Source organism: Apus apus, chromosome 2, assembly GCF_020740795.1.
Source record: "Apus apus isolate bApuApu2 chromosome 2, bApuApu2.pri.cur, whole genome shotgun sequence".
Taxonomy (NCBI): domain Eukaryota; kingdom Metazoa; phylum Chordata; class Aves; order Apodiformes; family Apodidae; genus Apus; species Apus apus.
This window is the reverse complement of record NC_067283.1, coordinates 54,425,848-54,447,931: the sequence shown is the minus strand read 5'-3', so window position 1 is coordinate 54,447,931 and position 22,084 is coordinate 54,425,848. Positions and strand designations below refer to the sequence as shown.

At 40.7% G+C, this 22,084-nt stretch overlaps 1 protein-coding gene across 7 annotated transcripts in view; it reads right to left on the bottom strand.

Annotated features, from left to right (window-relative positions):
- HECW1 (HECT, C2 and WW domain containing E3 ubiquitin protein ligase 1) overlaps positions 1-22,084 on the bottom strand; it is a 269,482-nt gene that overhangs the window by 96,673 nt on the left and 150,725 nt on the right. For 5 of the 7 annotated variants that reach the window (XM_051612722.1, XM_051612726.1, XM_051612729.1 and 2 more), the window contains one exon: positions 8,044-8,122. In XM_051612722.1, coding sequence (XP_051468682.1) covers positions 8,044-8,122 — 79 coding nt within the window. The remainder of the gene's footprint in view (positions 1-8,043; positions 8,123-22,084) is intronic. The other 2 variants (XM_051612723.1, XM_051612727.1) reach the window with 1 other exon arrangement.

Below are 22,084 nucleotides of genomic sequence, written 5' to 3'. Positions count from 1 at the left end.
GTCAGCCTCTCCTCCCAGTTTAGTGTAATCAGCAAACTTGCTGAGGGCACACTCTGTTCCCTCATCCAGGTCGTTGATGAAAATATTGAACAGCACCAGTCCCAGTACCGACCCCTGAGGGACTCCACTAGTCACAGAGCTCCAACTAGGTTCTGTCCCATTGACCACAACTCTCTGACTTCTTCCTTTCAACCAGTTCATGATCCACCTCACTACCTGACCATCAAGACCACACTGCCTCAGTTTATCTATGAGGATGCTGTGGGAGACCGTGTCAAATGCTTTACTGAAATCAAGATAGACCACATCTACCACCCTACCATCATCTATCCACCTGGTTACTTCCTTACAGAAGGCTGTAAGGTCAGTCAAACATGATTTTTCCTTGGTAAAAACATGTTGACTGCTCTTGATGACCCCCTTATCCATGATATGCCTAGAGATAGTGACAAGAACAAGTTGTTCCATCGCCTTTCCAGGGATGCAGGTGAGGCTGACCGGTCTATAGTTACCCGGGTCCTCCTTCTTGCCCTTCTTGTAGACTGGAGTGACATTTGCTTTCCTCCAGTCCTCAGGCACCTTTCCTGTTGCCCACAACTTACCAAAGATGATGGAGAGTGGCCTAGCAGTGACCTCCCCAGTTCCCTCAGCACCCATGGGTGTTTTCCATCCAGACCCATCGACTTATGGATGTCCAGATTGCTTAACTGCTCCCTACCCATTCCTCATCTACCAAAGCAAACTCCTCCTTCATCCTGACTTCTTCTGGGGCTTTAGGGATCTAGGGCTCCTGGAGAGAGTCTGCAGCAGTAAAGACAGAGGCAAAGAAGGCATCAGCACCTCTGCCTTCTTTCTATCCTCTGTCACCAGGGCACCCACCTCATTTAGCAGTGGGCCTGTATTGCCTCTAGTGTTAGTTCTATCTGCAATGTATTTGAACAAGCCCTTTCTATTGTCTTTGACCTCACTAGCAAAGTTTAGTTCCAAGGAGGCCTTAGCTTTCCTTGTTTCCAAAACTCCTTAGATGTACACCTAAACATTCAATTTAAACACATATTTTCTTTTAAGCAGGTTTTGAAAACATTATTTTTCACAGTCTTTTAATTTGCTTCTGATTAAAAGCTCAATTATTTTGGCACTTTGTGAGAGACCATTTAAAACCCTCCAGGCAGATCTTTTCCATTAATCTGAAAATCATACACTTTCTGCATCAACATCAGCACTTTTTCCAGAAAACAGCTACATTAAGAACAGCAATAAGATTCACCAAGTTGTATTTTGCCTCCTTAACACATGGGAATAGCCAACACAATAAAATGTGCAAGTTAGAAAGAACAAAGTTTGTTCTGATTGGTTTTAATAATCTATTCCAGCACCCCATTTATGCTGCAGATTTTCAAAAGCTGTTGGACAGAGTGTCCCAAAAAAGACTGTATTTTAAGACTCTCATTCTTGTGATATTCTCTAACAATTAACAAAAAATAGGGGATATCACTACTAATTGCCTATTTGAAAGTACTTTGCTGACAGTATGTAGTGCCATGGTCCTAGCAACAGTATTGCACAAAGAAAATTACCTAGGTTAAACCAGTTAACACTGATTATCTTTTTTTCTCTGAGTGTATAATCTCTGTGTAACCAGCATGTAGTTCATCTGTCAGCCCTGCTGAAATCCTAAATGGCAAACTCTTTTGCTTTGGAAGTTGTACTGTTAGAAAGACATTCCAGAAATAGAAACCAACATCGCAAAAGCAGCATGAATGACAAGACCCAGCAGTGTAATAGTGTCAGGCTGCTAAAACATGAGAAGAGAGAAAGACCTCTGGGATCTTATTTTCTTTCTCTCTGATGTTTCCTCAAAAGATTCTGAAACTTAAATATTTATTGCTGGATATGTTTCTGATTTTGTTTCCTTCAAAGAGACACCACACTATCTTTGGGTACCACTGTGGAAATAAATGGTTTATTGATAGACAGAAAATAACTAGTGCTCAATTATGCATACTTATGTATTATGTATCATAAAGAACATACATATTATGGTGACCTACCAGCCTCTTTCCAATTGCAGGAATTAAGCCCCGTCATGAGAGCGAAGGTAATCCTACCTTAGTTAGTAGTCTAACTTTTGTATTTGGATGAGAAAAGATACTTCAGCTTAGCACACAAAAGGAAACTTCATTTGTGTCATTTTCTTGCTTGAGTTGCATAATACAACACATTTGTAAAAATGTCAGTTAGAAACTTTAATTTTTAACGTCCAAAGCACACACAGGAATAGCAGAAATAGCTTCCTCAAGGACAAATATCCCAGTTATACTTCCAAATTTCACCCCAGATTCTCAGCACTGTGGAAAACAAGAGCATTAAAAATAGAAAAGCTCTGAATAAAGCTACATGGGCATTTGCAAATATCCAGAAGGAGACAATTTAATTTGAAGTATCATGGATGGATGCTGTAACTTGTAACCAAGGGCTCAGGTACTCTTTTACCACTGCTGTGTAACTTTCCAACAGAAGAATCCAAGCTATTCTGATTGTCTTCAGAATAAGGTTTTGAAGATACTAAATCATTAAGTGATGGTTTAAGGTTAATGGAAACCAATGGATTCCAGAAGTCCTGGATATGCCTTGATGTACACTGTAGTTTTACAGTGTGTTTCTTGGAGACATGTGAGGAAATGCTACCAAGATAACTCATCTATGCTTTGCAAAGGTTTATTTTCATCCAGTCTCTTAAAAGAGTTATTAATATACCATATGTCAGTTTCCTGTTTCCTCATATCATACTTTAGAGGTTACACACCTCTATCAGTACAATAATGTCAGGCCATCTCTCATGAAAGATGTCTGAAGGAAGGAATCCAGGTGGAGATACAGCAGCCACATGCTCTTTCACTGCTGCAGACTTTCAGTCATCGTAAGTACATGCCTCCTAATCCAGCTGGGCTCACTTAATTGTAAAAAAATGGCTTATAATAACTGCTGCCTGCTGCTGCCCTCAAGTGAATTCTGAATTTGTTCCAACTTTAGGGCTTCCCTTCCATATATTCTGATCTCTTTGTGTCTGGATAAGACCTAAGGAAGCTTTGCTCTAGGTCACTTGTATACATGCAGCCTCTGTCCCTAAGGTGGGACATAGGCTTCCTTGTCTGCCTTGTAAAGGATCATTCTGCAAATCCATTGTCCGTGCAGCATCACAGACTTTGGGGTACGGATGCCTGGATAGTGATGGAGACTCTATTGTTGTGGCAATTTGGAAACTAGCATGTATTTATTGGCAAAACTTTGAACCAAGTGGGGACATATATATTCCTCATGAGTCATCTGAGAAGATGAAGACACCTTGCATCAGGTCAAAATTGCCCAGAACATACATACAAACATAACTAATGAGGTCTAAACAGTTTTAAACTGAAAGAGATTTAGATTAGATATTAGGAAGAAATTCTTTACTGTGAGGGTGGTGAGACACTGGAACAGGTTGCCCAGAGAAGCTGTAGATGCCCCCTCCCGGGAACTGCACAAGTACAGATAAGATGGGGCTTTGAGCAACCTGGTCTAGTGGAAGGTGTCCCTGCCCATGACAAGAGGTTGGAACTGGATGATCTTGAAGGTCACTTCCAAACCAAACCATTATATGATTCTACTGCCAAGCTACCAGGTCACTGGAAGACCAAAGAGTCACTGGAAAGACCCCAAGACAATTTATATCGTGATTTAGCTTGATGAATACCAAAATAGAATGCATCACTCTATGATCTGCTCATTAATGGCAGGAAGTAAAAATGAGGTTGTCTTACTGAAAACCTGATAGTCATGTATCAAGGCACAATAAACCATCTTCATGATCAATCACCCCACAAGAGTTGCTAACTAGGATGTCAAAGGACAGCTCCAACACTTCTGTTCGTAAATTCCTGAAGAGCTGTCAGCTTGGGTTCTAACACTGAATAAATGTACTCGAACAGGACCGGTATCTGTGTTGACCATCAACGAGGTTAGGCAATTGTCAGGGTGCTAATATATCAGTGTTCCTTTGGTAAAGTGCACTTTGCAGAGCTTGACCTGAACAAGTATGGCCTATGTTAGAGGGTAGCAGTTCATATATTGAGCTGAGCTACCTAAGACATAGTTGTGGCTGCAAAGGAAGAGACAACAAAAATCTGCTTGCTCAAGATTCAACAAGAGATACATAGCCTCTCAGCTATGTGATTTTAAAGCACTAGAAATTATTCCCTACTAGTAGTGTAATAACCTTTCAACAGTAACAGCACAGCACTATTGCATTGGCTTGGAAATGCCAATTCATGCAGCAGTACATGATACTAATTTATCCTAAAGAAAGTGAGCACAGGTTCACACAAGTATTGCAGCTGGTATAAAGGAATTTAAAAAATGAAACAGTGATGCTAGGAAGTTATAAAATCCAACACAAAAATAATGCATGGGAATTGAGAAAGAGACAACATAACATACAATAGATTACTAACTTGATCAGCAAGTGAATGAGGTTCTCTAACTCGTGATATGCAAGAGGTTAATTCAGATCATTAAAGTGGTTCTTTCTGTTCTCAGAAATCTACCAACCTTTAGACAAACTCCATTCTCCTTTGAAAAAAGAAAGGAAGAACTGCATGGTGTAGTTGCACAAGGAGGTGTTTAAAGATCTAAGAATTTTTTTTTTAATTACTAAGTGGAGCAGATAAACCAAAACATTTCTGCCACATGAGGTTCCCCAGTAAAACAATAAAGACAGTCGAAAAGAGGAGAAAAGAATTTTTCTAGCTAGAAATGCCACAAAAGTCAATGAGAGGGATTTTCATTTGTATAAAGAAGAGGCAGCAGAGATATCACAAAGAAAATATGTCTATTAATAAATGAATTGGAGGAATTAATTATTTACAAATGGCTGAAAAACAAGTTACTTTTTAAATTGTCTTCATCAAGAAGGAATAGGGAAAAAGTATGAACAGCTTATAAGAACAGCTGAACACTGAGGGGGAGTTTTTACCACTGCAAGCAATTAACTACTGGAGCAAAGTACCATCTCATGGTATCCACAGATTCAGACTGCACATCGGTCTGTAAGGTATGTCTGAGCCAAACTCACACAAAGCTCCACACCATGAAGCAAAGTGGCCTGTGTTACACTGGATAACGGAGTAGTTGAATTCAAAGCCTTTTGAGGCCTTTTAAATCTGTTAGCCTAGAGCACTGCAGTACTTTGTAGGCACAGGTGTACTGCAGGTGGTAGAAAGTCACCTCACCTTCGCACAAGCTCTGATGGGTAAGAGAAAGTCAAGTGATTAGAAACTCAGGTTTATAAGGAATACAGGTGGGCAAGTTAGCTTGAGTTGGGGAATACAGAAGAAATCGATGAGATACGTAAAATACCACAGCTTGAATCAAGTTATTTGATGCAACATACTGGTAGGAGGCATATCACACAAACCTCGTTATAACACTTTCTAAATATACCAGCCAACAGAATTGTTCCAAGGGCCTTCAGCAAATGCGTTACAGTGCTGCTAAACCATGAACCTTCCATGAAGTGGCTGGTACATCTCAGGAAGCTTAGCACATTTCTTCTTCCTGTAATTCATGTGAGAGAGTTCTGACACTTTCAGATGTCTCTCAAAAGTGTGACATTCCCTGGTAACAACAGGAAAGTCATGTTGGAAAGTAAATGTCAAGCGAATGCCTAGCTTTCCTAGCTATATTAAGCTTACAATATTTCTCTTGGTATTTTAAATAATGAAAGCTATAACAATACAGTCCCCATATAATGATTAAGAAGCTTAATCATAGGAAATTATCTTCTTTGAGATCAGTATTGCTAAGGGATCTATTAATCTGAATTAACCTTTCACAGCACCAACTTCCAGCCTCCTAAGAAGCAAATACGAAGAAAACAAACCTACTGATGTAATGCAGCCTCTCAGCTACTTCTGTTCTCAAGAAGCTAGCAATCTCTTTTTGCCCTGAAGCATCAGTTTATAGCTTTTTTTCTTTGACACTTTTATTTGATCCAGCAATCCTTCTCAGGCAAAACTTTCCATGAAATCAGTTGGATTTTGGCCTAGCAAATGCTCAAAAAAACTGCAGAAAGAATAAAGCACTTTATTACCAACTTTTAGAAAGAAACTATTTCTGCACCGTTTAACAGAGCGGCGTCTGGAGTGTCTAGGCAGTACAGCAAGCAATCCAAGGGTGCTGGAATGGACTGATACTGTTCAGCACTTTTAATTGCAACCAATTACACCATCATTTGGAAACCTAAATTTTAAGTAACGACACTGATGGTAACAGTATATAAAAATACAGATATTGACAAGGAGAAGTCTATGTGAGCTGAACTGACTTGTGACAATAAAGAGGTTGTTGCTGCCATAGGAGTACAAACCAAAAGGAATCCCACCTTCTCCCCATGCTCCTGGAACACCTAACTTGATCTGCATTTTATTAGCTAGAATAATAGATAAAGGAACAGCAATTACTTTACTTTGAGAAAGACAACAACTTTTTTTGTTGCTATTGACTAAGTAAGAAGGTAATAAATAAATCATTGTGATGTGTTAATCTGTTAATTTCAGAAATACTGAAATTGAGCTATTTCGATACCAAATACTTTTGAAAAAAACATTGTGAACTCAAAGCCTTTTAAATACCTGGCTGTGATGATGCTGTTAATACAGATGTGATAAAAATGTAAATGAATTAATTGTGAACCACTAAAATAAGATATCCCAAAAGTATCGTGTGCTATGGTCTTCGTATACTTTGAATCAAGTGGTAAATTAGATAGTTTAGCTTAATAAGGGTATTTAACAGTCTCACAAATTACTACTCTTGACATCTCTTGGTCTACTAGGCCAAGGCAAAGAAAAAAATTCACTAATTCTGGGCAACATTTTCTGTGAAAGATTCTTTAGGAACATGAAAAAATATTAACTCTATTTTTGTTGAGCTAAACCCATGGTTTTAACAAATTAATGTGACTAGGTGGGTGCCAGCATCCAGCACAGTGAAAAAAAGAGCCCTATCACATGTCTGTCTAACCTGCCATAGAGCATATAAAACGTCTCAAGAAACACATGGGCCACCTAATTTGAAAAAGCATTGACTTGCATACTTAATATTAAAGTGATTTGGAACACCTAGTCAACTTTAACACTACTTAGAGGGAAGTTTGCAATAAATCATATAGCCAAACCTATCATGTAATGCTTGTATGAGTGCAGGACTTCATAGGCCTACACTTGTAAAAATGCTGAACTTGGGTCACTCTTTTTTCTCTGTACTACTTCCTCAAAGAATTTACAAGTCAAGATCAAGATCTTTCTCTTTGTCTTGCAGGAGCTAAAATGCATGAGAACCAAATAGCAAGCATAAAACTCCAAAATTAGAACCTTGCTCTCAACTACTGTCTTTCTGAGAAAAGGATTTTTTTCTGCAGAAGAGTTTTACAGAATTTTTAAACTGAAGCCAGAACAAATGAACCATATTAAGCCTTTAAAACCTGCAGAGACATGCCAAGTAATGAGGCTGACCATTGTTCAGAAAATTTAGAAGAGTGAGAGCAGTCTTCTATCTCAAGAAGTCTGAGAGTCACTGTTGACCAAGACAGACAAGCTCATGCACCATGGTGCATGGATCTGCCTCAGGTCCAGACCATGACTGTGGAATGTGCTCTCCATGAAACAGAGGACTGTGAAAATCACACTTTTCATTGTAAGTAAAGCACATGCCTTTGACCTTGCTTTCCCTGACCAACACCACATTTAATTACAAACAGGAAAACCTAGTATGGCCCCAAAACTTTACTTGAACAAGACACTTCAGCACATAACTCTCGTTGAAGGAGAGGCAATAATCATAGATATTCTCTGTCTCAGCACCACTTCTAGAGCAACAGGCAAAACCCTATGCTTAAATATATATGTAAGTACATATACATATATACATATATGCATGAAAGGATTTAGTAACTTCACTTTCCTACTCTCTAGGCTTAAAACTTTCATGCCATCAGTGACTTACCTGACAATGAAAAACTTATCAGTCTCCGACTTCCTTGTCCCTGGATTGAATCTTCATTGGTGATGCTTTTAAAAATCTGCTGGAAGAAAGACAATGATGAGAGAGTCTCCAACAACTCCTGAAGAGACAAATTGCTTAGTAACTGTCATCAATTAGATGCCTACTAATCAAAACAATGTCTTTATTCAGGTAATAAAAACCACTAGTGGGTCAGGTAATAAAAAGCACCAGTAATCCCTTTCAGGAAGCTTTTGCTTAGGAAAATAAATTTATTCAAAAATACTACTATTATTTAATACAGCATTTCCTCACCTAAAAAGGAACTCCTTATTAAACAGGAGATGAAAGTAGTACATAAGGACGGGGATGTGGCTCTTGCCTCTAAATACAATTTCTGTCTTTATCACATCTTATTACTAATGTACAATATATTGTTCCAGAAAGTTTATTGCATACACGTGAGAAAGACTTCTGAGAGCTTACTAATACCCTGTGCAAAAAGCAACCCTGAATTATAATGACAATAAGCATTGAGGGTGATCTGGAAAAAATAATATTAAAAATAAATGAGCCTTTGTACCCCACAGTTTAGGCTTTAATGTCAGTCTTTGGTTCAGCAAGTTAATTAGTGAATTCCTGCAGTGCAAATTAGGACCGAGGCTCCCATCTCCCTGTTATCGGAACTGAGAAGCAAGAACACCTTTGAGCCAGTGTCTAGAGCATCATCAGGAACCCACCATCAGTAGTTTTCACTGCTGTTGTCCTGCACAGAGCAGAGGGGAGGCTACCAGGAGTCAGGCTCCAAGTTCAGCAGGGAGATGATGCTACTATCACTACCTCCCACTAACTTTGGAGTCAGACCTAGGGCTGCTCTGCTCCTGGGAAGCTGCAGCTCCCCACCGCTCTTGCTGTTCAGCTTCCAGGCAAAAAAAGAAACGAGAATTTATGCAGTGAAGTTCCAATTTCTGCCAGGAAACAGTATCTGAAGTCCCACTCACCTGTGACTCATTGCTCAGTATATTAAATATTGTGTATTCAGGCTTAGCTTAGAATACAAGCTGCTCTTTGCCCCCAGACAGTTCAAAGCCTGGGCAAGGAGGCACTGCAGCCTAGCTAGCAGGATTAAACAACCCAACTGGAAGGTCAAGGCACAGATGAGGCCTAGATCATAAACATATAGATTGAATTTAGATGCCATTATAAGGACAATGGGCTCCATTGGATTTAACTTTTTTATCATAATAGCTATTTAAATGGGAAAAAGCATATTAAGTAGAGCTGGACTACAAGCAAATTCCAGTAAAAACATCCCTATTTGGATCACATCTAATTAGGTATAATTGCACTTTTGGCCTTTGCAACTAAGCAGGTTACAATATATTTATTGAAGCCACCACTGATTTCTGGATAGAGATGTGTAAATGAGAATATTATGTGACTCTGAAAATTTTATTACAAGAACTCAGTAACCTCTACCAGCTGAAGCTGTGACCTCACCAAGAAACTACAATATTTCCTTGTCAAGATATATTTTTCATACAAGTTCACTGCTTGGCATTTATTACACACTATCCTTTAATACTTACTTACTACTTATTGGGCTTTTCATTATTTTGTCCAGGACAGTAATTGGGCCAATTGATCTAGATATGCACACATTTGCAAAATGTGCATTTTTCCAGTCCTTAAACTTCTGTGGGGTTTCTAGATCTGCCACAAATCACTACAAATATTTTAACAGTCTATGCTTTGAACAGACCAGGGTGGGGCTGGTAGGGGGCCTGCAAATACCAGCCTGTTCAAAACTTAAAAATATGTTGCAGTTAAATGACTTTTTTTGGGTCACATCTACATCAGTGAAATTATATCGAGACAGTTATACCGGAGTAATGTAATGAATCCTGATTTAGCCAAAGGATCCTCAGCACGGCCACAACTGTGGTGGTAAAGCTTGCCACTATATAAAGACAGTAATAACACATCTAGCCCCGTAAGTGAAACGTGAACAATGACAATGTAATTATTTGCTCCTAAAGGTTCAATCTATTACGTGAAGCAGGTGTACCCCACACTGTGCTGTCAAGTGCTCACCCCTCAGTCAAGCAATCACAAAGCCACTGGCAGTGTTCCCCCCAGTTTCTACTTTCCAATGGAAATCAAGGCAAAGGGAGGCTGGAGTGGGGTGAAAAAGCAGGGCACATCCAGGTCTCAGCTCAACGATAAACTGAGAGAAGACTGGAGTGCCCACCTGCACCCAGGAGCTGGGAAGGACTCCTGCTTTTTTACTCCATAGGCACAGCATTTGCGTATTATATCAGGGTCAGTTTTTAAAATGACCTGATTGTTAACAAATGCTTTCCACAGCCTTCAATGGAAAGCAGCTCTTTGGGCTGGTGATTTGGTGCTTTTAAAATTTTGATGTAATTTTCCTAACCCCTGACTTCCTGATCCCAAATCAGTCAAGAGGTTTGAGAAGGATGTATACAGAGCTCCCCCCTACTGCTATTTTCCCCTATGAAGACGAAAGGCGGCTGGAGCCAGGTGAGACTGGCTGCGTCTGGCAAGGGGCAGCCCTGGCTTCCCATCTAGCTCTCATTTTCACAAAAAAACGAGATAATTACTCACAAAACCCTTACGGATTCTTCAGAGGCCAAAAAGCCAGACAGTATCATAAAGGCAAACCAAGCCTTACAAGCATCTCCTGGTGGGAGTTTTACACCTCAGATTCACCCCCAAACACAGCAGGGTGCATTAGTCAGGCGCTTGCTGCATCGGCAAGGTCTGAAGCTGTGACATGAAAGTAAGGCCTAAAAACCAGCACCACTGCATAAACAAACTATATACTCAGTAGTTTATCCCACACTCTGCAGTTAACTATAGTAAACTGAAATACACCACAACACTTCTCTGAAGCATATCCAGTTTTTATCCCCGTCCAGGTAGCTGACAAAAGGAACACAAAGCAGAAAAGCTGAGGGGGAGAGATGCACAACACAAACAAATGGATGCACCACAAAAAACTTCATCATACAAATGAGTCCAACACCTCAAGTATAGCCACACCATCCCAAACTCATGCTCCTTGTCCTCCAGTGGCCAGGCAGCACTGGTCTGCCACTCTCCCCTCACATACCCTGCACCTTCTCACTTCCAATACAGGTCGTCAGCTGTGGCAGGACATGTGCCAGAGGGGGTCATGAGCAGGTGGACATCCTCTCTCAAAGGAAGGAACACAGACACACCCAGGGAAGGATATCAGGAAGGCCAGGAAAGTGATTTTATTTTAATATTGGTGTTTCAAGGAGTCAGAAGGAATGGTGGGAGAAGAATGGAAGCTATACCAGAAGCACAACATGATTTATCTCGTCATGCCAAGGAAGCAGAGCATGTGGGGCTTTTCCCCTCAGCACCCTGATTAGCCAAGGTCATTATGTTTACCCTGCAGTCCAGCCGAAGGGAACCTTTGGAGACCAAACCAAACATCACAGGGACTTAAAAACAATGAGAAAAGTTTCCTGACATGAAGTCTGATTTTCTGAGAAGAAAGAAGCTACTTGCTGCAGTTTGGCTTCACCATTCACTAATGCTATACCAGACTGTCCCCAGTAGTGAGGACAACGTTGAAGAGCTCTTGGTGCAGGGCAGGACACAGAAGCGTACATGGTCACCGATGCACGACAGCCACCACACCAACTGGGGTTCACAGTGTCTTGAGGCCTTGGATGGGGATGCTCTTCCTGCTTGCCATTTATCATCAAAGAAATCCAGACTGATTTTAGAGGCTACAATATAATTACATTTGAACTTTTGTCGCTGTGAGTAAACCTTGAATTTAGTTATGGGGAGGTAAAAAACCCTCTGTCTTCTCATCTACAACATAGAACGTAGCTGACAGAAAGGCAACATTCATCTTGTCAGCTGATATCCTATGGACTTGGAAGTTCTTGGTATGAAAAGGAGCAAATGCGATTTTCCCTCAGTAACTTTGGTGCTCTTTTATGTCATTGAAGTGAGAGCTCAATCTAAATTAGTTTAATGTTTTGTTTATAATGTAATGTTTGCACATTGTGCAACCCAGCCTAATTACTTTACAAGTCCAGCGGATACAAAACAGGACAAATACACTTTTATTTCATGCTTCTGTTATATCTAGACATGAAGAGATGGGATGTGAGCTGCAACTTCAAGCCTAGCTGCATCTCTCAGGAAACCAAAGACTTCCTGAATCAGATTCAAATCTCCCTTTGCTTTTCTTGCTGTAATCAGAGCCAGTGTCATGGCCACTAATGGCAGTGCACACACTCAAGCAGTTACAGGAGTATCAGTACTTCCTTTAAAATATTCTCCAGTAAACACACACTGGAAAATCATCTTCTGGTCTGCTACAGAGTTTCCCAACCTCTGAAGGCTGGGAATGGCAAAAGACAACTGACAGAACCCGTGATGGCTATTTGCAAAACATGAGGAGGTACCTGGAGCCAGATCCAACCCTCTCAGGACATGCTGAACTCAGGAAAGGGTTCATGCTTGGTAGCATTTTTCAGTTTTTCAGTAGAGAGAAAAAAGAAAACAGAAGGAGATGACTGAAAGCTAAAAATAATACAGTAAAAGTATAGTAGCACTTTTCCTTGTGAATAGTTCCTGTAATAGTTCCCTCCTGTAAATGCTGGAGGGAAGTTACGTGACCCTGAACAAGAAAAGAGGGAGGCTTCACACTAGAAAATGGAACCCTTGAGTCTCTCTCCCTCTTTAGCTGTGGTATATGTTATTAAAAAAATAAATAAAATTCTGAGAACTCCCAGAGTACTACAGTCCATCAGGTCCAAGTGCATCACTAAAAATTTGTCTAAGCAGAAGCTAAGATACAGAGACTCTCACAGCTAATTAAAAATACCTCCTAAAATAGATTACCCTTCAGCAGTCTACCTAGACATGTGGAAGAGTAACAAGGAGAACACTCTTGCTCCTGAAAGTAAAGTGGGCTACAGGGCCCACCTTGGGTGCCCCTCTTTTGCCACCCCATACCTCTGGGTTATGATGAGGCAAATTCTTTTGGACACATAGAGTGTGAACACAGGTTTGGAAGAAGCTGTAACTGTGATTGCCTGTTCTAGAAAATCTGCTTTTGCACACCACATTGCTAAGCAATAGGGCAGCATGCTGGTAAAGCGTGGTTTGCACCACTAAGGCACTTTTAGCATGTATTTGTATTTGTGCAGCCCAACTTTCTTATTTTAAAAGTCCTGCTGATATGAAACAGGACTAATACAATTTTATTAGATGCTTCTACCACAGCTCGATATGCACAGCTGGCAAATTCATGCACTTACTTCTTTTCCCAGACACAAGACAGAAAAACACCATTATGCCTTAGTCTTAACATTCTGTAACACTTTTCTCTCCAGAATGGCATTTTTGACCCTTGTGACTACAGGAAGAAATCCAACTAAGCTAAGCAAATGTTGTATTCCTATAAGTAGAAGAAACATCTGGTTTAAGAAATCTGACTCTTCAATGACAGCCAAAGCACTTCTGTATCAGTAGTTTCTGCTGCAAAAGAATGATAACCTTTAATGATATGTTATCTCTCATAGGCTAGTATTTCTTACATTTAAAACAGAGGAAACTGCAGTGACATTAGAAACAGGGCTGCACTAGCACTAGTGCAATTTGTTGACTTTACATGGTGAACATTATGGATGTGACCTACTGCTCAATCCAATCAAGTTCCAATTCTAAAAGGTTCTGATTAAAATCTAGAATATTTTACACTGACAACACAGATTTTAACTACAGTGATATTTCATGCAGATTAAATATTCAAGTACTGTAAAGTGGCAAAGCTCTATCCAGGACCACACTATCTATTCACAAGAGCTTTTTTTTTAAAAAAAGGCAGAACCTGACAAAATATTCAGTGGAGCTCATGCTTCCAAGCAGTACTGTCCACATGTATATGGAAGAAGGACGTCTACAATGAAAGAAAACTAGAAATTACAAAAGTAAAGCAGCAAAGCATTTTCTGTTTGTATACACCAGCTCTGAGGGTGAAAAGCAGTAGAAGAGAAGAGCATGGCAAAAAGGAGAGGTTGTGACCTATGCTTGATTCAAATCCCAAGTGAAAAATAGCCTTAACTCAGTCCCAAATTGTGCATCAGCAAACGGAAAAGTTATTGCTAGATGTGTAAGAGCAGACATGTGTTGCAGAGCTGGGGTAAAAGACAGGCTGCCCCGTATGCTGTGCCTACACTTTGCTTGCTTCAAGCTCCATATATCTGTTCTCTGTTTTTCAAGAACACTATACTTGCCTGCAGAATTAAAACAAAATAAATAAGATTAATAGCCTGAATTCAAAGATCCTGAGAAAAAAAGAAACTTATGCTTTGTCCTCTGTCTCCTTTCACCTGTTTGCATCCCTCAGGTCATCCAGGATTTAAGAGGTCCGAATCTCCCCAGCTTGATGCAGGGGCAGGATAAGTTTCCACTCTGCAGAGCTTTGCTGACGTGACTTTAATCAGCTTTGAGCTATTATTTAGCAGACCTGTGTGTACACAGCAGGGGTGTCAAGAATCATAGACTCATAGAGTGGTTTGGGTTGGCAGGGACCTTCAAGATCACCCAGTTCCAACTTCCTCCCGTGGGCAGGGACACCTCCCACTAGACCAGGTTGCTCAAAGCCCCATCCAACCTGGCCTTGAATACTTCCAGGGAGAAGCCATCCACAGCTTCCCTGGGTAACCTGTTCCAGTGTCACACCACCTCTACTGCAATTTTTTCTTAATAGCTAAGACGAGTTCCTAAAAAAAATTTTCTGCCTTAACTTAGTTTTATTGAATTTTACTATTGCCCTCTTGATTTCCCTGAACTCTAAACATTAGGACAACTATCTAATCGATGGCTTACATTTTCCACAGCTTAGCAGGGAAGGGTCTTTTCACAATAAAAGACTGTAAGACATCATGCCAAGTTCATACTTCATATTTTGTGCCATGCTCTTCAGAGAGGAAATAGTCCTCAGTAGATCTGCAAATGGGTGAATACTCCCATTTCCTCCTAGTGCTGAATTTAAAAAGAAATAATTCTGGGGAAAAAAAGAAAAAAAAAAAAAAAAGCTGTATGAATAAACACAGACTGTGTAAGTGCTTCCTTTCTCTCCAGCACTACTTGACTTCTTCCACATCTTGGGGACACAGGGTGTGCTGAGACAGCAAGGGCGAATTGTGAAAGGAGCAGAGACCTGAGCTCCATGACAGTATTATGGCTATAATCCCAGGCACCACTTTGAAAATCCAGCCCTAATTAGTGGCGGTGCTTCAGCTACTGCCCTCACCCTGTTAACAGAATTATCCAGCTCTTGAATGCAATACATTCCACTTATCCTGTTAGCTGGTTAAGCCACTGTGCTGGCACCATAGTATTTTTCTATTAGGTGCCTCCACACAGCAGCCAGTCTGTCCAGCAGCAGAGCCCATCTCCCTGTTGGGCTCTTTGCAGCTGACTTGCATCTCTAAAGGACTGTGACCACACACAAGCAGAGTCTTCCCCAGGTGTCGCATTCAGTGCCATTCTAGCCTTGTAATACAACACCTTCTCAATGCCATTCCCTAATGAAGGGAAGAATTTGCCTTTTGTGGGCATATGGAAATTGTCCTCTCTCTGCAGAAAGCTCTCATCTTGCAGCACTGTTTATCGATTACTTTATTCCCAAGGGACAGAAGTTTTTCACTCCAAAAACTTCTCTCCTAGAAAAAGGTGGCAAGTGATTAAACAATTTTTGTTCCCGTTAAAAATGTTGCAGATTCCTTCAGCAGATTCTAGATAACAAACCCTGGAAACCAAATTAAACTACCAGGAAAAAACTGCTGTTTAGTGTCATCAGGGAACTCCTCTAGAAGGCAGCTAACAACAGACTTATGACAAAGGGATGTTCAATGACAGTAAATAAAAAGTGTATGAGGTCTCTATGTTGACATAGAGATATTTCATATTCCCCAGCCTCCCCTGTGTGGGTAGAATACTGTTTCAGCATAACCAGCAGCTGGTATAGGGATGTCAAGCATTTTCACTTAAAGCAAAATCGACGCCTGAGGCAACAAAGCAGTATCTCTCACAGAGGCCAGTATCTTTTTCTTCCAAAATTTTACTATATTCAGCTTTTCCACTGTTTCACCAGTTCTGCCTAATGAACTTCAACTATCCTTTAGCAGCAGAGGAAAAGCTTTGACTAGAGATTCTGATTTTTCTGCGCTCCTTGAAAGTTAATTTGAATAAACTCTGATACTGAAACTCAGATACTGAAACACATTCACACGTGCATGTGGATCGGCTTTGGGTTGCACTTTCTGGGATGATGGTTGGACTACATCTAAGCAGCAGCCATTTTTTCTTTCTATGTAGCAAACTTTTGGGAGGACTGCTTTCTGCAGCATATCTCACCAAGTGCTCACATGGGCTCTGCCATTGCATGCCATTTTATGCCAGTGAGCCTTTGAGGGCTAACAAGTCTCTCAGGAAGTTTAAAGCGGTCCAAAGGATGGCTTTAGTTTACAGCCCCAGCGTGCAAAACAAACTCTGGTCCAGCTAGCAGGGAAGAAGGTTCCTTGCAGTCACTACAGAACGTTGTACATCTCAGAGCTATTTCATCCAGAAAAAAAGCCTCTAATATATTCTGTGTTTATGATCAGTTTTACGTCAGGCAGCTGCCTAATTCAGGACAGGATCGACCCTGTAAGCATGACAGGTCTGTACACAGGGGATTAATGTGCTTAATCACTCTGACAACAAAAACTGCTTGTAAATATTATCCTCTTGGGAACAGCTAAGCAAGCCCCTACACCCACTCAAATAACTGGGACTTCTGCCATTGATAGGCCCATCAGGCACTGTTTGAATCCTGTAACTCTGCAACATAAAATTTGCCCTGTGTACATTCCAAATCCAGACTTTTCAAGAAAACATTTTGTTTGCATAGATAGCGAAAAATACTTCTGAAACCTTTTCTCTTTGCACTATGAAACAATGAGCATGATCAAAACATAGGGCATATATCGTGGAAATACTCTAAACTGACACACCCACAATGTCTTTGGAAGGCAGGAAACTTTATGTTAGACAGCAGTCTTAGAACTTCAGAAACTCTTCACTCTTCTAATGCAGTTTGGTCAGGACAAGTACAGAGATGAGTGATGCTCATGTGTGTAAGAGACAACTATATCCTTCAGCCAAGCTGTGTTTGAAGAACTGCTCAAGGCACTAGGTCTTGCTGTCAGAAGAGTCTGGATGAGGGAATCGAGTCAATGACCCTTTATGCCATAAAAGCAGCAGAAGGCAGCGAATAACACCCATTCTTCTAAATGAATGTCTCACATATCAATTCACTATGAATACCATTATTACCAGAAGTGAGTTACAGACCTTACAGCTTCAACCTTGGATCCTATTTCAGGCAGAAACAAGGCGACTGCAGAGATTTACAGTCTGATTTAAAAAGTAGAGAAAGATTTAAAAAGTAGAGAAATATCTCTGCTACTTCAAATGCCTCTCAATTTTGTTGAATTACTAATACAACATTTGCCCTCCACAGAGCCTCTTCTCTAGCTATAACAACAAAGAAAAGGTCAAGTTGAGCAAAAAAAACCCTTTTCCTTTTGCGGTATCTACAGTCCTTTAGTTAATGCAGGCTCATTCAGTGTTTTTCATGTATATTTTTGGGAGATCCATCAGACTCATCAGAAACTGCTTATCCTCAGTAAAAGCAAGGCGTGTTTTTTCCCTTGTTGGTGTGGTTAAGGTTTTTTTATTTTTCTTTTTTAGAATTGCATTTTCCTTACTATTTGGCTACTGCTTGCTACAGCTTTCACTCTTGTTTTTTCTTATTTTGCTGCTTTCTGTAGCAGAAGTCAACAGCCTTCTCCAGTGTTGCAGGAATACTGATTGTAATCGAACTGCCATAGAATGACCAGTGTTGGAAGCAACCTCCTGAATTTATCTGATCTTTTAGTCAAAGCAGGACCAACATAGAGCAGGTTACTCAGGGCCCTGTCAATTGAGTTTTGAGTATCTCGAAGGATGGAGATCTTATGAGCTCTCTAGAAAACTTGTTCTAATATTCGACTATTCTCCTGAGGAAAAAAAAAATAAAAATCTTGAGGTCTAATCAGTTTCTCTAGTTGCAACTTGTGTCTATGGCTTCTTGTTGTTTTACCACGCACTGTGAGAAGAGTCTGCCACCTTCTTTCCTACACCCTTCTATTAGGTAATTAAAGGCATCAGTAACATCCGACCTACGACTTCTCCTAAGAATGAACAAGTCCAACTCTACCTGTGCTGCTCCTCACATGTAATGCCAGTGACCAGTCCGAAGGATGAAGAAAACAGGGAAAACTCATCCTGAAAATTACTGTGGTGAGGTGTTACAGCAAAGCTGAGGTACGGCAAAGATTTCCAGGGGGAAGAGGCACTTAGTGGGAGGGTGGTGAGACACTGGAACAGGTTGCCCAAGGAGGTTGCGGATGCCCCAACCCTGGAAGTGTTCAAAGCCAGGCTGGATGGGGCTTTGAGCAACTCGGTCTAGTGGGAGGTGTCCCTGTCCATGCAGGGGGCTGGAACAAAATGATCCTGAAGGTCCCTTCCAACCCAAACCATTCTATGATTCTATGAAATCCAGTCTCCCATAATAGCTGAATTCACTACAGCAACTTGGGCATCAGAGAAAGCCTCGTGAAGTATTTGGGCTGCTACATATTGGATGCAAAAAACTTCTGAACATAAAGTAAATATGACAGGAAGGGAAAAGGATGTCAACTAAATGCAGGAGTGTTGTCACTGCAGAGAAATCATTAGCTATAGTGTGTATAATGATATCACTCTTGTAGATCTTAATAAATAAATAGTATCTTATCAGCAACAGAGGTATTTTCTTTTACATGTCTCAGTTTTGATGGAAATCAGTACAGAATTAATCTCAAACACTTCAATCAATCCTGGGAAATCATTGTGTGGAGCAGAGCAAGGAAGTATTGAGGTTCATATCCCACACCACACACACTACCCACTTGGTCCTTATCCAGTATTCATATGGAAGATAAATGGCTTCCACCTCCATGAAAACTCTGCATCCCTTGCTCCCAGATCCCCCCCTTTGGCAAACATGCTCACATGAAAGCAGGTGTCTTGTGCACAAAACGTCTCCCCCCTCATACCTACCAGGAACATTCCTGCCCTCTGCCTAGCAAACAGCTCCTCCCTTCCTTCCCTTTCTGCACAGGCAGACCCACGCTCACTTTTTTGCAGCTCTGTATGAGCAGTGATGGAAAAGCAGCTAAGAGCAGAGCTGGGCTGTTGCTGCTGCCATTGCTGGAGCTGAAAGGCATGGTGAGCAGAGACTGGTGCTATGAGGCTGCCCTTCCAGCAGCAGCTCTCACTCTGCTCTTCTCTTTCCTGCAGCAGCAGGAACAGAACTTCCTTGCTCAGCATCCAAAACTTTGGCCAGGCCACGTTCTTGGATCATGTCCCTTTAACCATTTAGAGAGAGATTCCTTGGACCATGCCCCGTAACCATTTGAAAAGAACAAGATACATGACTTTTCTCCAACCATCTTGGAGCAGGCAGTGCTGTCACTCTGCAGTGAGACACAAAGATGACTAATGGATCCAGAAGTCAATTCTGACTTCTCTGAAAGTGGTAAGAGTTTGGCCATCGAATTAATGGCATTAATATTTTATCTTCTGCTGCTGCAGTAGCATTCTATCTGAACTGCAGGACACTGAAACAGCCTCTGTTGCCCCCTTGTCAGTAATTCATCACTCACCGTAGAAAGTGAGGACGTCATGAGACAGACTTGGCAGCTTCCCCCTCCATTCGCTACCCTCAAAGGGTGCAGACTCTGAGCATCCTCTCACTGGTAGCAGCTCCAAAAAGCATAAAGACTCACAAGATACTGCTGCACAGTGTAGGGAGGCAGATGCAAAACCAGCAGACCTTTTAGTTGAGCCCCAGGCATGACCACAGCTTGCCCTTGCAGTGAAGCAGCAGGCGTCACATGCCTGGGTGCACCTGGCAGCTTTGCCCACCCCACTTGAAGGCTCACACAGAGGCTGCCATCAGCCAGCTGTCTGAGAGGCAGCCAAGTGGTCCTAAAGGCTGGTCAGGGCATGAGCCCAGCATGCTTTTTAGACAGCCTGGAGCTCCTAATCAAGAAGCTCGTCAAAACTGTGAAAGGAAGCAGACAACAAAAATGTGAAAGAAATGAACTAGAAAAGGAAAGAAAAAGGTTAAAAAAAGGGAAAAAGAGAAAAGGTAAGGCTCTACAGAAGGGTTGAAAACAAAGATAAGAAGAGAATGTTATAAGGAATGCAAGCAATTAATTTCTAAAATTCTAGATCTTCAACATCCTAAAATTTTCTTCCCTTCCTTTCAAACACATCTCAAAAACTACAAAACAAACCCTGAAAAAACCCCAACCTTCAACAGCATTCAGTCCAACTGTGTTAGAACTCAAACATGATGGCAACAGCTTTCAGACATGCCTGCTGGTGAAGATAAGTCAGATACTTTTGGGAAAAAACCCAAGATAGATAGGCTGCTACTAAAACCAGGGTTTCTTGACAGCTAGTGGCAACTCCAGACTTTTCTGCTATTAGGCTTAACAATTCACATGTACCTGAATCAGCTCTATGGTAACAGGTACTGGTTGCCCTCAAAAGACTACATCTCTGAAACTAGTGTCTTAGTACAGTACTAGTTTGCTAGACAAAAAGTCATAAGTGTGTTGGTACCTGGAATTTTATACATTCCACATTTTATAAACTAAACTTTTAACAATTTCCCAGGGTTAGTTATGTAGCATAAGCAATGCTGGTGGTCCTTTGCTAAGAATATAAACATATGGTCCAATTAATGTGGTTTCTACTTCTGTGCACCATAAACTCCTGCTGCATTGCCATAAGGGCAAAAAGGGCCTCCGTGTAAATAAAAATCAGATCCGTTGAGTTAAAAAGGGAACTGTGTGAGAAAAACTGAGTTGCTTTCCATCATATTTCACAGATGTAAGAATTTAAGCCTGCTTTTAACCTGGTGATATTAAGTGGGAAGGGGCAGCGTGCATTCTGCAGGGTTGGAAATGTGTTTGCCTGAGAACTCAGCTAGCTTGCTGGGAGTAAAAACCCAGATATTTCATGGAAGTGGAAAATATTTCTCAAGAGATTCAAGGATTAAAAATGAACAAAAGGTTCAAAATTCTATTAACAAAAATACTATCACGCACATCTGCTGATATTTAACATACTGACCTAAATCGGTTTCCCCACTTGAGCCTCTTTCATTCTTAATCTTTCACGCAAGTAATAATTCTAGAAAAAATGATTTAGAAAAGTATGCAATTTTATATAACTGAATTTCATCAGAAAAATTGTGTTAAGGGAACATGATTATTCTGTCAAGCTCTTAGAAACCAGGAAATGTAAACCTAAAATATAACTGTGAAGCATTAAGTTTGCCTCTTTATCAATATAAATTGTAATGCTTCTGGGTTTTTTTTAGCTGTCTCTGATCATAACCTTTTCCCAATATAACATTATAGACATATTCTTGGATCACTGTTTTTTGTGACCAGTAAAATATAGACAATCCAAGATATACTTGGGATTCAGATATGGCAAAAACCTAAAAGCTGAATCGCTGGCAGAAAAAGTGGGAAATACACAACTGAAAAGTAAGAGCAGAAAACATGAGAAGAAAAAAAAACCAAAACCAACCAACCAAAAAAAGCAACTAGCTGGAAAGGATGACATGATCGTGATAGGGCCTGCATGAATGTGCAAACATGCACATGCAAGAACATTAATGAACACTATACTCGAAGGACAGATACCTGTAGGCACTGATGTGTGCTGGGTTGCTGAAAACCCCTTCAATTTTCAGTAACCACCTGCTCTTCTATTTCACCTACTTAGGGTATTTCCACTGAAATAACCTGTGAGTTATGCCCACAAACATTAAGGATTACCTACAAATCTACAAGTTATAATGTGTACCAGTTCA